The 17,731-nt window shown below is 42.2% G+C and overlaps 1 protein-coding gene across 2 annotated transcripts; it reads left to right on the top strand.

Annotated features, from left to right (window-relative positions):
• Positions 1 to 2,151: 2,151 nt before the first annotated feature.
• Positions 2,152 to 17,508, top strand: LOC101063517 (versican core protein-like). Of its 2 annotated transcripts, XM_029845478.1 has the most exons (14): positions 2,152 to 2,303; positions 6,590 to 6,669; positions 6,798 to 7,175; positions 7,650 to 7,824; positions 7,931 to 8,058; positions 8,524 to 8,817; positions 8,897 to 9,751; positions 10,312 to 12,684; positions 15,166 to 15,279; positions 15,384 to 15,542; positions 15,617 to 15,699; positions 16,125 to 16,269; positions 16,343 to 16,525; positions 16,879 to 17,508. In XM_029845478.1, exons 1-14 carry the CDS (start codon positions 2,284 to 2,286, stop codon positions 16,986 to 16,988), a joined length of 5,097 nt encoding a protein of 1,698 aa, XP_029701338.1. In that variant the 5' UTR covers positions 2,152 to 2,283; the 3' UTR covers positions 16,989 to 17,508. The 2 variants fall into 2 exon arrangements, with proteins under 2 accessions (XP_029701338.1, XP_029701339.1); XM_029845479.1 differs by lacking the exons at positions 15,617 to 15,699; positions 16,125 to 16,269; positions 16,343 to 16,525; positions 16,879 to 17,508 and having other exon boundaries at positions 10,312 to 12,557; positions 15,384 to 15,524.
• The last annotated feature ends 223 nt before the right edge of the window (positions 17,509 to 17,731 follow it).

The raw sequence follows: 17,731 nt of genomic DNA, 5'->3' as shown, positions 1-17,731 counted from the left end.
GAACCAAAGCTGCCAGTCAGCGGAAATTGGGCTTTTGAGGTTTCGATTTTGTGAGAGGAAAAACGATTCCAAGACCAGTTGTCTTTCCTGTCCACGCATGGGAGTTGTGTGGATTTCAGGCTCGGATTAGGCCAAGGTGAATTCAGTGAAGTGGGGCCATTGTGCTGCTCCATCTGCCTTGACTTTTTCCATTCACACACACAAAGATTCGTGTCTGCCCTCCACCGTGCGGCCCAGAATGCGTTTAAAGAATGTCCATCTTGTAATTTCCACTTTGTGGGAAGTTGACAGCAGTTCTGGTAACCCAGTTAAATGAAAGCCACTGAACATGACTCAGGCAGCATTAGGAATACATAAAATAGGACCCTGGATTCAAGCTGAGTCACAGTGTGCTTCTCAGCCACGTCGTCTAATATAAAAACCACCTGGCGGCGTAGGTAAGTGTCTGAGTCGGGTTAATGAGATTTTCCAAAAGTAAAAGGTTTGATTACATCAACCCCCTTCCCCAGCACATTTGAAGACACTTTAAAACTGCATTTTAACATTGCTCTTGACTCGCTTGGTAATAAGCTCAGCGACAATATAATCACAGTGTCTAATTATAGGCTGTTCTGTTCTGGAGGCTGCTGGAAAATGTAGCCTTAGCGGCGCAGACATTTAACCAGGTTTGATCTAATTTAGTGTCTGTCAGTGGATTCTTCTCATATGAAGAAAAGGCTCAAACATTTCCTGAATTTTATGCACCATTTGGTCAATTTACCAACTATGTGCTGCATGTGGAGGGTTTGAAGTGAATCCTGCATCGAAGGAATATCTAGAAACTATACACGCAAGTCAAACCCTAAAGAGAAGCAATAGTTTGTTGAATGGGTGATGACTTTAAGTTAAAATGAGAATTATTGATGCATCACTTGGGCCTGTCAATTTGTAAGGTCAATGGATCAGTCCAGTTTAATAATTAGAGTTATTCTGTGCTCATTCTCTTTGTTTTCTATCATAATTTAAAGGTGACTTTGATCTGTCCTCTCTGCTAAGTTGACTAGGAGGTTCTCTCACACACTAGGGAAGATCTAGATGGGCTGACAAACACTTCTGATCTTTGTCCGCTCTCTGGTTTAACATGTCCTCCCCAGGCAGCTTCGCTGGGTTCTGGGTGTCAGATTCCTCAAACCGCTGCTGCCTCATCACGGGCTGAGAACTAGGATGCAAGACTGGTTCTGTCAGAGTGGATAGAGCAGATAAATAAACAGCTGTTGAGGATGTCGAGCTCTGGCAGCGCCCCTCGCTTTCTGCTGCAGGTCTCTCTGCAGGTTCACAGAGGCGGAATGGTAGGAAGCAATTTTCTCTCTTTTTTCTACCTCTCTTTGTCAATCGCAGCTGGAATAAGCCTGCGGGAGAAAATATTTAATTATTATGATCAGTTTCTTTCCCTTCTCTTTTTGTTCCCTGAGTAATTATCTCCTGAAGATAGGATTTTTAAAACAACATACATTTACCACCAACCCTCTCCTTAAATGTATGCAGTCAAAGCTAAAAAGAAAAATTAAAAAAAAAAGGTTTATGACATCATTGGTGCAGAACTTCTATTTTTATTCCACTTCGAAGACCATGTTGTGTTTTTCCACTGCTGACAGGGGTATCAGCAGGAAAATTGCATTCCTGTACTTTTAAACGTGTATGTGTGCACATTTGCTCCAGTACTGCCAGTCAGCTCTGCGGGGCAGCACCCAGGTGTGTCGTTATTTCCCAAACAGTCTTTGACCAGCAGATTTTATCACTTTATCAGTTGAAAGAGTGAAACATTCTGACGCTATGGTTCAGATCATATGTGTAAATGCACAGCGCCAGACATGTCCTCTTCACTCACGGACTGCTCCAGCATCTATCGAGCATCTCGTTATCACCATGGCGACACGTGCTAAACGCAGAACGTGCATATCACGCCGTTCAAGTGACGTAATGCGGTTGTCAGTGTCACCTTCCCGCGGTGCGATAGTACCTGCAGCCGCAGCCCCTCAGGTCGTGACTGCCAAAAAAACGTGTTCATTTCAAAGCCATCCCTCCCAGCTCCACTTGAGAGACGCGCTCCATCTCCCTCCAGCCTCCCGGGTAGAAAAGTGGGCAGTTCAGGCTTTTATATCAGCTCCCTCCTCTCTGCCGGAGCGGCTCGGACGCGTCCAGCTGCTTCATACCTGCGCAGAGCATCAGAGCCGCCGGTCCCCCAGACAGGAGAGTCGCACTGCAGCAATCTGATCGCAGCTGACGAGGAGTCCGTCCGCTGAGATGGTGCCCAGAAGAATCCGGTACGTTTTAAGGTTTTGCTTGTATGTATCACGCGCTTTTCTTTCTTTCTTTCTTTCTTTCTTTCTTTCTTTCTTTCTTTCTTTCTTTCTTTCTTTCTTTCTTTCTTTCTTTCTTTTTTTTCTTTTAAATAAAAGTGTAATTTAATGAGACTATTGCAGGAAACCAGCTTCTGTCCCCACAGAAAAACCTTAAATTGTGATTAGTTTTCCCCCAATAAATGTCTTTAAAGCTGGTGGGCAAAAATGGAGTAGATGGTCCCACAGAAGCTCTTTGACTTTTCATTTTACCATCATCAGCCTGCATCAGTTCTAATGAGCGCCTGTGTGTGTGTCTCTATTTTTATTGCAATATTAAAGCATTAGTGTTGTTAAATCTCTTTGTCTTACAAGATTAAAGAAGTGTTTGTCTTTATTCTGCTTATTCCTCAGGTATAGAGACGGAGAGGGTGGGAACAAACTTTATGATAAAATTATCAAAAGGGACTTTTATAAAATGTGGTTTGATAGAAGCTGGATAAGCAAAAGCATGTCTGCAGTCTGCTGCACAGTTCAGAACAATCAGTTCAGTTCAGTTCTGACTGTGGTGAACTTGTGCAGATTCGCTGATTAAGCCATTCTTCTGGAACTGATATCATTAAAGATATCTGTGTGTTTTCTACGGTTTTAAATGTGTGACAGCGAAATGATGAAAAAAATAATCCTGAAGCCTGCCTATAAGAGTGGGCTTTAAGAGGTGACTTGGAAGCATTCGCTGACCTTTATATTGAGGCGTCCTGACAGCAAAAGCCTGGTCCCCTTTAGTCTTCCACCTCAACTTTGGACCACCCAGAAGGGTCCCAGATTGATTCATATGGATTCAACAAAAATTATTTGGAAAACGGATTGATGGGGTGTCTTCCGGTGTCTATTAGAAGCCAAGAGAAGCCTCGCTCCTATGGTTTGAACTCATTATGAATGAGGAAGAGGCTTTTGGGAGATGCGGGATGGAATGGAGATGCAGTAGTCTGACCTGCAGGAGGTGTGGGTGACTTCCTCAGGTCAGACCATGAGAGGGTTGGTTTTAATCTGGATAGTGATCTGAGACCTGTGAAATGCTGGACTGCTTTTTGAGATGCTAAACATTAACTCAGTATCTCAGTATAGCTGTGTGTCATCTGCTTAAGAGTAAAATGAGACTTCTCGTCGAAGGAGGTGGATATATAGAAAATACAATCGGGCCTAAAATGGAACCTTGCTGTACACCAAAGCTAAAGCCAGGATGGCGACTGCAAAAGTCCTCTTTAAAAGACAAGAGGCAAACCAGTGTCCTTGATGCTCACCTGGGGATCAGGACAATCCTCAGGTCTAAAAGGATCCCCTAAAACCAGACCGACAGTCCTTATAAGCAGCGTTTGGACTCATCAAGTAGGCAGAAACTGCTTTTTTCCCCCTCTAAAACTGTGGTTTATAAGGGGAGGTGGTGGCTCGAGGTGGGTGTTGGTTGTTAATGCTCACTGTTTAGCCGTCAGTGAGCAGGCTTCTCGCATGCTCCTGCTCATTATCATTTCAGACCTCAGCTCTGCTCTGAAAACAGACGGTCCATGTGATGTGCGCAGGAAGTCAGTGGTGTGGAGTTATTACTTTGTTCATTTTACGACAGGCGATGAAGAAGCTTGGAAACTTGAAAAGATGATTTTTGCAGTCTTGAAATCATCCTAAATTCCTAAAAGACGTAACGCAACTTACCTCCCGTGAACTGTTTCCCCACATTATGGCCTCATGGAGCAGCTTGCAGGGTTAACAAACCTGTGCACAGCATTTGTGTAAAGTCACTGTGCTGTTGTCTTTTAAGCTCAGAGAATAAACGAGCAGAAATTGCACAAAATGTACTGTAGGTTCATGTGACTCTGGCAGCTTCTGGACTTTATTGTAGCTGCGTGGCTAAGTGAGTTAGCAGTAATTGTTTAACAGCCAATCACAAGATTTCCTCTGCCCACCAAATATGTTATGTGTAGTTTTGCAATGTTTCTTCCGATATTTCTATTTTCAACTTGGGTGCACATAAAGCGATTTATATGTGTGGCGATTAAAGTGACAAGTACCAGTTTCCTCGGGCGTGGTTAGGGGGCGGGGCTTCAGTCAGGGTACATCGACCCGTGATTTTCCTCTTTGTTGGGGTGTTCTTGAGCTACACTTTGAAAAGACCCTGACAGGGGGGAACTGCCCACCCTATCGTAGATTCACAGAGAAGAGCTCGAATTTCCAACTAAATGTTCCCAGACCTTTTTTTTTTGTGTTGATGTCAATCTTATGACTTCATCCTAATGTTAGCGGTGCCACAACTGTTTCCACCTCAGCGTTAGACCTCCCAGCACCGTGTCTTTATGCCTGACTTGGTTAAAACTTGATTTGTAGACATTTGCTGTTATATTTGCTGATGAAGACATTTCGGCCGAGCTGACCTTCTGCAAACGAGATGAAGACGAGGCACCAGTGCAGAAGGGCAGGCCCCCGGTCGCTATTAAATGCTGTTGTTACTTTTACAGCTAGCAGTATTTTCAACTGGCTTGATCAGCGTTGCTCTGATCGTATACTGTATGTCACCATGAGGAAAATCCCGGGGTTGTTCCGCGTGCTTCGTGTTACTCATGCCTTCATGCTGCCACAACACGGTGTTGTGAAGCCAAAGAAAAATGCGACCCTAAACGAGTCAGAGGACGAGCAGCCACAGCCGAGACTTTCTGCTCTGACATGAAACTGAATGCACAAAGTCATTTAAGCACACTCGCGACAGCCGTTTGAAGCAGCGGGCTGCGTACTAATGTGGCCGGCTCTTTTATTCAGTCTGCTTTAGAATGAGTTTTCTGAGGTTTAAAACTTCCATTTTCCTCCCTGAAAAGATCCAGAGGGAAAAAAAGAGAAATATCAAGCAAGCGTGCCAGTGTCCTGTCCTTTAATTTTCCCCTAAGGCCTTTTTGTAAGGGAGTTGGTAAAAAGTGAAAGCACAGTGTGCAGCTGTCCTCCTGGCCCACTGCTCGCTTTTTGTGAGATGTTTCCTTGTCAAGAATACTAATAGTGATACCAGCTCTGCTGAGTCCACCCAGCTGGCCAGGAAACACACCGCAGTTATTCTCTAATCAAAGAGGACCTTTTAATTTGTTAGCGAGGTGCGCCGGCACATGCGGACCATCTGTTTGATATATGCTGATACACTGATTTGTAAGGTTAAATATTAAAACGATAAAAAAAGAAACCAGGGCATAATCTTTTTCATGTCACCACCGAATGTAACGACTACAGAATGTGCAGAAGCCGTCATTGAAGCTTTATTACCTCCTCTCCGCGCTTGGGTGGGCAGCGGTATCATATCAATTCCTCATGTTGAACAGTGGTCAACAGCTGTAATGAATACTATAAAAACAGGAACAACTAGAAACCTTTTCAAAAGAGCAACAATAAAATCAATAGAATAAAAACAATAAAAAAGAGCTTAACTTAAGAAGTCTGATGGTTTTTCACTGATAAAGTTATCGGGTGTCTTTAAAGTGCTGCTTCTTAATAATGAATGAACAGTTGCAGCTTCCTCGATGCTACTGGGTGAAGAACAGGGCCAGACTGGTGACAGAGAGCTGGCTGGATGCCGCTGGACTGAGACGCTGTGTCATTAGCTCCCGGAGGTGATGAATAGCTTGTGGTCAGGAGCTGGGCTCCCTGGAAAACTGCAGAAGTTCGGCTTTTTGCTTCACAGTTGATGTCAGATACAAAGACAGAGAGTTTTGCCTGACTGTTGAGCCTGGCTTATATACACAGACAAGTATAGTTTGTTAGATGCATTAATATCACCAGAATAGAGAAAAAGAATGCTGTCGTGCAAAATGAGCTTGATGAGTTTGGTCACAGTTACACATCAGATTGTATTGTGTTGCACTCTTGTACCTTTTCATTTAAATGTATTGTGTTTAAATGTGTTATTATGATTTTTAAGATGTGTAAACACTTTCTGAGAGAAAAATATTGAAGATGAATAAATTCTAACTCAGATTTTGTTGGAATTTTTATGCAATAGTGACACATGTTAAGTACAACAAATTACAAGGCTTGTGTGTATCAAGTATAATCTATATAGAAGTAATAATCTGTAATCATCTGCATAAAGGTACATAGCAAATGATATGACACAAATTAGTAATGAATAGCCTAATCAATGACTAATCAATAATAATAAGCCCCATTAGCAGTCATTCCTACATTCACTTCAGAATTGTCTTGTCCATTTTTATCGGAATCTTTTCTGTGTTTTTCCGCAGATGCGCCCGAATTCTTCCACTCTTCACCGCAGTCTGTCATCTAGCTCTGGGCTTCCCCACCCAAACTCCATATGCATTCGGTACGGACTCAATCCAATTATTTCTGACTGTCACTGTTGTTTTCTTTATCAATTGGGTACAAGGGCGTAAAATAAAAACACAGATTTAAGGGAAACTAAGGGAAGATCCTGATTTTTACCCCAAACAGATGATTTCCAGCAGCTCCAGGTGAACATCCCACACTCAAGTCCCATTTCCTCCTCACTGGGCAGCTCCATCTCCATCCCCTGCTCGGTAACTCTGTCCTCCTCACCTGCTCCCTCCTCCTCTTCTCCCGTCGAACCACGGGTCAAATGGTCCGTGGTGTCCGGCGGAATTGAGACGCAGATCTTGGTGGCACAAGGTCAAAGAATAAAGGTAAACGAGGCGTACAGCGACCGCGCCGTCTGGCTCAATTACACTTCTACCCCTCACGATGCGGCACTGTGGCTTGGAGATCTACGCTCCAGCGACTCGGGTCACTATCGCTGCGAGGTGCAGCATGGCCTGGAGGATAGCAGTGATGTCATAGAACTCAAGGTCAAAGGTAACGAAAATGTCTTAATTTCATGACTTCACATAATGAATGCTAACAGTCTGACCTGATTATGCCACGGCTTTATCGCTAAAATAATTCTTAAAGTTTATTTTGAGAAGTCTTGCTTTCTCTCTTATCACCAGAACCCTTTAAAATGGCTATTAATAGACTGAAATCAGGGCAAAAAATGGTGCACCAGGACAAACATTTAGTCAGCTGTCACATTAAGTTAGAATATCAAATAAAAATATCACTGTCTAGAATTCCACTTGATCTTTGTGGACGTTCTTAACAAAAAAAAAACCAAACAACTAAGGCACATGAAAGGTAAATGTTCCTTTTGTCTGGCTAGATACGGGCTGCTAGTTTGTAATTAAACCAACTGCTGGAGTATTATGAAGCTTGTATGAAGAATTGGTTGTTTGAGTAGTTTTACTGTGGTAGACTTCCAGTTGTGTTCAATATACCTGTATGTGTCTTTAGGGGTTGTATTCCACTATAGGGACGACTCTGGCCGCTATGAATTGTCCTTCTCTCAGGCCCAGGAAGCTTGTGAGGCAGTTGGGGCACAAATTGCCTCTCCTGAGCAGCTGCTAGCCGCCTTTCATGATGGCTATGAGCAGTGTGATGCAGGCTGGCTGGCTGACCAGTCTGTTAGGTACATACAGAGTCTTCTTACCCCCAAAACATTCAAATTAATTTGATTTCTACCTATAGACTTGGCAGCATTACCTTCGCATAAAAATGGTTAATATGCTTCGTAGGTACCCAATCCAAGTGCCACGTCATGGTTGTTATGGAGACATGCATGGCCATCCAGGTGTGAGGAACTATGGAACGATGAATCCCGATGAATTATTTGACGTTTATTGTTATGTTGAAGAAATGCACGGTAAGAATTTTCTAACATTCAAATCTTTTTGAGATCAATGTTTGACAAGTGTAGAGTTATACAGGATTTTTGTCATTTTCAGTTTACATTAACATCAGTTAAGCATAGTTACATGAACAAAGTAGTTTACATCTCACAACAAATATGGAACAAAATAAAGGTGATAACGATGGTTTTGATCAAATTCAATAGCATCTTTGGCAACAAGCTCAGCTCGGCCTTTCACTGTCTTATTTTCTCAAAATTGGAATACAACCATTTCTTTTCACCATGTAAGGGATTGAAGCGAGGGTGCAAAGACCTTTTACCAATTGACTTTATAGGCATGTACATTCGTACATCGTCTGCATAGCAAAAGAATGAAATGTTGTATTTCTTTAAAACTGACCCTGTTGCCACTCAGATGAATATACAAACATATACAAACATGCATGAGGTAAAACCAACCTGTTTTTGTGTTTGCAGGGGTGGTGTTTCATGACTCTGTCCCCCGGAAGTTGTCCTTTGATGATGCACAGGCTTACTGCAGAACAGCAGGAGCAGAGCTGGCTTCGACAGCACAACTGTACTTGGCGTGGAGGGAAGGTTTGGACCACTGTAGTCCTGGGTGGCTTTCTGATGGAAGTGTCCGCTATCCCATCACGATCCCTAGAGATCGGTGTGGAGGACCTCGGGCGGGTGTCAGAACTCTGTACCGCTTTAGGAACCAAACTGGGTTCCCTGATCAAAACAGCCGTTATGATGCGTATTGTTTCAAGGGTGAGTATGTTGTTTTGGGTGTAATAGTGGCGACGCATTTAATAAATGTTTATTTTAATCCTTCGTTTGCCGTCTACAGATAATGGAAACACCCGCATAGACTCTGTGGGTGATAACACCCCAGACCATGAGAACAGCGGACAAGATGTGGTCATTCTTACAGAAACTGATCAAGAACTGCAACTGAACCAGCATGCAGAAGTAGAGCTGAAAGCCCAACAGGTGGTGGAATCCATCCCTTTTTACCTCAGCTCTTCTGAGGAATATCTGGTGGATTTCCAGCCAACATTATCAGACACAACAGAGTTTTTACCCTCTAGTTCACCTGGAGGGGAGCAGCTTCAGCAACTGCATGCTACTGCATATCCAGCAGAAATTAGCTTTGACCCCCAGCATCCCACAGTGCTTGAGAAAGGCACCACAGACGCCACAGAAGTCTATGATTCCCCACAGAACACATCACTGCAGCCCAGTGTTTACAACAAGACGGACTCCCACCACATCTTTAACCTCACGTTTCAGGAAGCTGATACAAAGAGCACCACAAAATTTGTTAAATCGACCTATGAATCTGACACACAGGAGCCAACAGTTGCGGATAGAAATTTGAAAAATGAAACAGAAACACCTCAGAGGACAAATGATTCCCAAGAAATAGAAACGACCAATATAAATGTCAGCAGAACCCAACATCATAACAAGAAGAAGGAAGGCGATCAAGAGGAGAGTCTCTGGAATGTGACCCTTGACCCAAAGGTTCAGATGAAGCTTGAGGAGGCAACAGTCAATGTTCCTCTCCAGATGTTTCTTTCAACACAGGCCTCAAAAGAAGATGATGAACTTATTACCCAAACTGCAGAAATGATGATATCTTCCATCAAGAACCAATCCTCAATATGGGCACCTCTGGATGGATCTGGAGATGCGTCGCAAGGTACTTTACACGTAAAATAAACTACCGTGATCAATATGAAGCTACAGCAGCAAAACATATTAAAAACACTACAAATTGAGACCCAAGGTGTTAAAAAAAATGCAGTAGATTTTAGCAGCAGTCATCAAAAAAATAGAAAATGTGTTTAAGAAAATTATAGATAACAAACATTTTATAAACAAATGTAATTTTTTCTGATTTTCATCCTCTTGTGTCCACAAAATGTGACGCATATGTGAAAAAATACATTAATTTTCAAAATTGTAATGTAAAAAAGTCAAAATTATTACTAACACCAGAGTTCAAATGAAAATCATCATCATATAGATTTTCCAAAGGTTCCTCTACTTTAACAATCCTAATCCTTTTATTTAATAGCATGAGCATTGTGTCTTATCATTGAATAGACCTGTATCAACTAGATCTATAAACAATACATGTGTAAATATGCATACATTTAGATTTACTTCTACATCTGACATCTACATTCTTTTATCATTAAAACCTTTTTATAGAAGGACAAATGTAATTACAGCTCTGTGTTTTATCCCCTTTTCCAGAGGAAGACGAAAATATCAGTGTTGTCAGCATTATTCCAACATCAGAGACTTCTAGCTTCCTAACTCATCCAACACCTCCTGCATCAGCTAGCAGTTCTGCCACCAAATCACAGACCTCACCCGCCATGTGGACTAGCTCATCTGGTTCCGATCATTCCGATAAACCCAGCCTGGACAGCCTCTCCACAGTATCGCACTTATGGGAGTCCTCAGTTTCCAAACTGGAAGGAAGTACAAGTCTAGAAACTAAAGACACAAGCACATTGGAAAATGATAATAACCCAGCACACCTCTTTTCTGAAATAAATGTAGCTACCACAGAGTCTCTGGAGGTCTTAAATGCCTCCCAGTTCTCAGATACTGCTACAGCAAGTTCAAGCTACAGAATTTACTTGGATTCTCAGACCGTTCAGTTTGAAGAGGCAAGTGGACTCGAACCCGAAACCGTTACCGCAATGTTTGCAGAAGATGTGAAGGTTTATCCAAGTATTAGAGATGGTAATCTTAGCCAAATCACAACAGAAGAAGGTAATCTGAACACAACTCTTGATGACGAGGTTACAATTTCTCGAGCTTTTGAAGATGAAAATAACGTTACATCAACTCTTGGAGACATCTCTTCACTGGAAGACAAAAGCATCCCTACCCATAGTTTTACAGAAGATACTACAGCTACACCAACAGTTTCACCAATAGAAAAAACAGTTTCTCCAACAATTACAGGTAAACCTGATACCTTGATGTCGCTGGAAGAGGAAACTTATGTAGCTCCAACCCAGGAAGAAGCATATCAACAAGGAACCACTGAAACAGGTCTTATCTTTGAAGAAGCTACATCTCCAACCCCTGAAAGGGAACTGGACATTTTGCCAACAGTTGCTCAAAATGAAGAAAATAAAGTTCATGAAACATATGAAAACAATACAGAAATCATCTCCTCAACTGAATTTGCGATTACCCAAACTCCTAAAGAAGAAGCTCCTTTGGCAACATTGACCCAGAAAGAAGAACTTGAAATTATCCCAAACCCAGAAGAGGGCACTACTATTTCCCCAACCTCACAAAAGGGCACTAATATTTCCCCAACCTCACAGGAGGGGACTAATATTACCCTAATCCCACAAGAGGATACTAATACTTCCCTAACCTTACCAGAGGACACTAATATCTCCGTAACCCCAAAAGAGGGCACTAATATTTCCTTAACCCCAGAAGAGGGCATTAATATTTCTCAAACGTTCAAGGAGGGCACTAATATTTCCCCAACAACAAACACTTACCCAACCCATGAAGGGGGTATAAGTATTTACCCAACCACAGAAGCAGACAGCAATATGTCACCAAACCATGAAAGGGACATAAGTATTTATACAACCATAGAAGATGATAGTATTATGTCCTCAACCCATGAAGGGTACACAAATATTTACTCAAACATAGAAGACAAGAGCAATACATCCCCAACCAATGAAGGGTACACAAATATTTACCCAACCATAGAAGACGAGAGCAAAGTATCCCCAACCATTATTTACCCCTCCATAGAAGACAATAGTAACAAGTCCACAACCCATGGAGGGTTCACAAATATTTACCCCACTACAGAAGACAATATTAACAACTCCCCAACCCATGGAGGGTACACAAATATTTACCCAACCATAAAAGACAACAGTAATAAGTCCAAAACCAATGAAAGACACACAGATTTCTACCCAAGCATAGAAGCCAACAGTGATGAGTCTATATTCCACGGAGGGGACACAACTACTGGTATTTATTCAACTCTAGAAGAGAGCACTAATGTTTTCCCAGTACTGGAAGGAGGTACTAATATTTCTCCAACCCATGAAGACCATGCTAATACATACCCAGCCATAGAAGAAGACAATAACATTTCCTCAGCTCTAGAAGAGGAATCCGATGAAAGTTCAACATATGTTTCCCCAACAATGGATGACAACCTTGGGGTTTTTCCTGTCACTTCACAAAAATCATCTTGGGCTTTGCTGACCACCACAGTTGGACCACAACAGCACCTTAATCATCTAGAATACAGTAGAAAAACCTCCCCTGTCACCTCCACAACAACTCACAGTTCTTCTTCTACAAGAATGAAACCCTCTGCTGCTACCGTGAGGGTGACCAGCTCTCGCTTCACAGGCACAACACACTGGTCTAGAGGTGCCTGGAGTCCCACCACCTCGACGCCAAAGGTTTACCACCCAACAACTGAGCCCCAAAAGGTGACAACCTTCATTCCACCAGTAGATCAAGGTCTGGTGGATGTTGAATTTAGTCTCACCCAGCAACCCACCCTGCATATATTGCCCAATGAGGGGGCAGTTGTAGGCAATACAGGGAGAGCTTCAGGTAATGTTAATGCCACTCTCATCAGCCTAACCATCCTCTACTTGCTACTCAGTGTAATGATGCACTAAAATCCACCTGGCCTCTTTCCCAACCTGGCTTTTGCTCCATTTCTTGTAAAATACCCTACACCCACCATCCTCCCCCATGTTTGTTTCCCCTTTTTTCTCAGACAAACCACTCACCCTTCTGACTCTTCCCAGTTCATCTTAAACACTCTTCACTTCTGTCCTTGAGACCCAAATTTTCCTCTCAAGATACTCACACTGGACAGGTCCTGTTTGTCAGTCACCCAATCTTTTTGTGCATGAGTTCTCTGACTTCTGTGAAGTATTTCCAAACCCTTGCATGGTTACATGAATGTGTATTTGAGTGTTTCCTGTACTACTACTAAACCATTTTTGTCTCTTGTCATTAATGGATTTTATGCACTTGAGAAGACGTGTTTGCACCAAAAAGTGCAAATTAATCATCACTTTTTTTTAACCAGTGAGTTAGAAATAACCTGGTAGAAGAACTTTAGCTGGATGTAATCAGCTATGTTGAAGGCAATCGTGTCGCTAGCAATAGAGAAAATACCCAATGTCAGTATCTAGTTAACACATTTTAAAACTGTTGTGATTGTCTCAGATAATTCACTGGCAGAAGAGTTATACACAGATATTGTTCATGTCGTGTGTCAACAGTGTCGTGTTTTTAAGCACAAAAATGCCGCATTTACTAAATGTTTATTTTTATTTATGTGTGTGTGTGTGTGTGTGTGTGTGTGTGTGTGTGTGTGTGTGTGTGTGTGTGTGACGGACTAGTGACCTGTTCAGGTCACTTTCCCAGTGATTACTGGGACACACTCCAACACCCCTGTGACCCCAAATAGAAACAAAAAATTATTGGCTTCTATTACTTAAAATATAGAAAAATATTTTGTAAAGTAGCTTTAATTAGTCTGTTGTAAGGGTGTCATCAAACAGTGTTGCTTTAGAAAGAAGGAGTTTAAATGTAGGAAATTGTAGCTAATTGTAAAGTTAAAAACTTTACACCGGGGTATAAAAAAAAGACTGTTTTGAGGAGATGTCATTATTATCGCTCATACTATTCTTTCTCTGAGAAAGCCAACCTAAAGTTGGGAAGATTTTATTCACTGAATCATTAAGAAATATTATAATCGTGCCTGAGCACACAGATTAATTTAGCTATTTCGCCTCATTTAATAACACTTTTTTTCATCGAACCATTGTAAACACACCAAATAAAGAGAAAAAAAGGACAATAGTTCAAACCACCTGCTTATGTTAGTGCCTTCTAATAAGTTAATGACTTTATAGTTAAAGAAAACAGGCAAACATTTTTCTGAAGGGTCTATAATGTGATCCAAGGTCCATCCTGCTGCATGAATCCATATTTTAAAAAAAAAAACATGAATGATGGTTTTATTTTAAGTGCATGTCATTCTCGTCTGACTTGTGTAACCTTGTCATTACATCCGTACGCAAACTGCGGCAGAAGAAAGATTTCTGAACAGTATGATAGTCTGCAGTGTAATGACAGACAATGCAACAGATCTGTTTACCGAGTGTCGGGGGGGACCAGAACCACAAAAATGGGTCACTCCAGTTCGGCCAAACATGCCTCAATTCTGCCATCATTTTCACAAATTTAGAAAATAAAACAGGAGCTCATAATTTCAGAGACCTTTTTTTTGCCTGCAGTTGCCTCAATCAATGAACCCTGTGTTTATTTTGAACATGTAATCCTCCAAACTAAGTGGAATATTTCATCTTATTGCATTTTCCTATTAAACGTATTAATATAAATGTATGCATTTTTGAAATGTTTGAAATAATCTGTTTGGACTGATGTTTCAACATGTTAGTAATGGTCACATTTAAGTTTTAAAACTAAGTGAAGAGTCGCGAGACAAATTGCATCATAATTTTCGTATTTTCTGACGACCACAACAAAAGTTTGCTTTTATATGAAGTTCTGCACACAAGAAATGATTGACTTTACATTTATACCGATCAGTAGTTGTTTTGTCACACTTAATCGTTTCGATTCTGCAAATTTAAATTCCACGGCACCAGAAACAGGAGAATTGATGTTAAAATTAAATTACTGAAACTCAATGGAAAGAGTGACGGGTTAAAGGGCGGATGGAATGGAGAATATTTGAAGTGATGAAGAGGAGCTGCAGCGTGTGACGGGGGGATTCTCTGAAGTTGGTCCTCTGCTGCCATCTGTAGTCTCACGCGCAGCCTGACGTTTCTCCATGTTCTTATCTGAGCCAGTGACCTGTAATAAATCACGTTTTTCACGCGTTTACAAAAACCTTTGCACATTTCCAATCTTCATTAATCAACTCTTTCGAAAGCTGGAAATTCTAAACTTCTACCTTAATTCTTGATGTTTCAGGTCTATATCTAATCACAGATTCTGCTTTTGTCTATTTCCAGCAGCATTTTTGCTATAAATCCCCATTTCCTGTAGTTTCAGACCTGTGTGCCGATGACCCCTGTCTCAATGGGGGCACTTGTACTGATCATAATGGGGAGGTTACCTGTCTCTGTTTACCAACATATGGTGGCGACTTCTGTCAGAATGGTGAGCGGGCTTTGCTCTCATGGGGTGGACATTGGGTCGGGCCTCCATCCGATGACAGACAGCACAGTCCTGACACCCCCGCCTGTCCTCTGCTTTGTTTCCAGACTTAGAGCGATGCGAGCCAGGCTGGGACAAGTTTCAGGGTTTCTGCTACCGACACTTCAGCCAGCGTCTGAGCTGGGAGGTTGCTGAGCAGCACTGTCGCATGCTGGGGGCTCACCTGGTGTCCGTCATGAGCCCTGAGGAACAGAGTTACATCAACAGTAAGTCCAGGTGCTGGTGCTCGGCCCCATGTATGTGAACGTTTCACTGAGCGCATGTCTTCTGTCCTCTCCAGGCAATTATAAAGAGTATCAGTGGACTGGTTTGAATGATAAAACAGTTGAGGACGATTTCCGCTGGTCCGACGGGAGCCCGCTGGTGAGCAACCTGAATAAATATAACATACTAACTACAAACACGACACCATTAAATCACCCACACGTTGACCTGCTAATCAGTCCCAGTGACCCTCCCGATCCTGTTTCAGTCCTTCCCACTTGCCATACCGGAGGGCCCCTGTATGAGCCTGGGCCTGCTCAGGGTTTCTTCCTGTTAAAAGGGAGATTTTCCTTCCTTGTTTGAGGGGTCACATTCTGGGTTCCTGTTAAGTACCTCCAGACAACCTTGATTGTGACATACGCCTTATAAATAAAGCTGAATTGAATTGAATCTGCATGCCCCAGAGAAGGAGAAGAAATCAGGCTCCGAACAAAGATTTCATTCATTTAAAAGCAATCAGGAAGACAACAAGAGCACCGTGTTCCTCTGTGTTACGATCCTTCTAATCTCTGTTCTTGGTGCAGCTGTATGAGAACTGGTACAGGGGGCAGCCCGACAGCTATTTCCTGTCAGGTGAGGACTGCGTAGTGATGGTGTGGCACGATGGAGGACGCTGGAGTGACGTGCCCTGCAACTATCACCTCGCTTACACCTGCAAGAGAAGCACCTGTGAGTAACAGCAGGCGCGTTTCCTTCAAGGCGTCATGCTTCGTAGTTTAACCAGGACTTGAATCTTCCACAGCCTCGTGCGGACCGCCACCCAAAGTCCGAAACACCTCCATTTTTGGGAAGGTTCGACAGCGATACGAGACGGACGCCGTTGTGCGTTATCGCTGTGCTCTGGGTTACCAACAGAGGCTGAGTCCTCTGGTCAGGTGCCTGCCAACGGGCAGGTGGGAGAGGCCGCAGGTCCTGTGTGTCCCCGGTGAGCTCGGGCTCATTCAGTCCCCTTAAGTCCATGTATTATTAGTCATGTTGTTTGGGCCTTTTCAAGACAGACAACAGACATGAGTCTCTTGGATATGCCCCATCTCCTTGTTTCAGACAAACATTTAATTATTCACTTAATCTCAACAGTAGGAATAAAATTGATGCTGCTAACCTTCTGTCAATGGAGGTCCAGAACCTCCATCATCCTAACTTTTATTGTACTAATTCCAATTGCTTAGGCTTTCCTCTATTATGTAGCCATTATCTGCTGTTCTATTTTGTCTATTACTAATGGTATTTATTTTTCTAATTACTTTTGAGGCTGATTTATTACAATCTGATTCTCAGAGCCTGGAACACCAACCCTGAATCCTGAAGTGACGTCAGAGACCAACAGTAACTTTGAAGAAGACGTGACCCCTAAACAGAAGCCTCTGTTCTGGGGCATCGAGTTTTAAAAGTCAGTTTTTGTTTTTCTTGGCTAAAATTCTTTTGCTGTTGCCAAGTGGACAAGCATTGACTGCTCTGACCTGTGGAACAAACCAGCCCAGCAGCAAGTAGGGACCCATGTAGAAGCCAAGAAAAGTGCACAGAAGATCACGCCAGTATTCTTAATTTCATGTTTTTTGTGATATTTTTCCAGTGTTGTTTTCATTAGTTTGTAAGAATGTTGTTTAGTGACAAACAGAACAAAGGTCTAAAAGATTATGAAATGTAAATCACTGTGTCAGCTCTAAAGCAGCATTACAGTTGCCTTTTTGGTCCTTTTTAAACACACGGTGCTAATCTGTGGGAACTCTGTACGAGCTGTTTGTATCCAGAAAAAAAATCTTTACTTCTTTCAAGAATCAAAGCACAATGGCCAGTCGTATCATGCATTACACAGATTATCCGTTTCAGGGCCTATAATTTGTTTCCAAAAGACGCTGTTTTGTTCAGCTTTATGTTGTAATAAAGTTTTGCAGAACAGAACAAAGAATAAACTGTTCTCTTATTTTATCCGTATCACGGCGTGGAATCCTTGATAGCTAGAACTATCGGATATAGGTTTTAAAGAGTGATATAAAGTCATGTCTAGAATTTATCCACATCATCTGATTTGAAACAGATGCAGCAACGGTCCCAGATGCACATCACCAGTGGCATTGCCAGCCAAGCCATGACGTCATACTGGGGCTGCTGGGAGGAAAGATGAGGGAAG

The sequence above is a fragment of the Takifugu rubripes genome, chromosome 12, assembly GCF_901000725.2.
Source record: "Takifugu rubripes chromosome 12, fTakRub1.2, whole genome shotgun sequence".
Taxonomy (NCBI): domain Eukaryota; kingdom Metazoa; phylum Chordata; class Actinopteri; order Tetraodontiformes; family Tetraodontidae; genus Takifugu; species Takifugu rubripes.
The sequence above is the reverse complement of the archived record's forward strand: the minus strand, read 5'-3'. Positions and strand labels throughout refer to the sequence as shown.

What these genes read in the sequence shown, in the direction of transcription:
- LOC101063517 (XM_029845478.1), top strand. Translation starts at nt 2,284, where the DNA reads ATGGTGCCCAGAAGAATCCG. An exon ending in CACCTGCAAGAGAAGCACCT is followed by an intron (nt 16,270 to 16,342) that starts GTGAGTAACAGC and finishes AATCTTCCACAG; the next exon opens with CCTCGTGCGGACCGCCACCC. An exon ending in GCAGGTCCTGTGTGTCCCCG is followed by an intron (nt 16,526 to 16,878) that starts GTGAGCTCGGGC and finishes TCTGATTCTCAG; the next exon opens with AGCCTGGAACACCAACCCTG.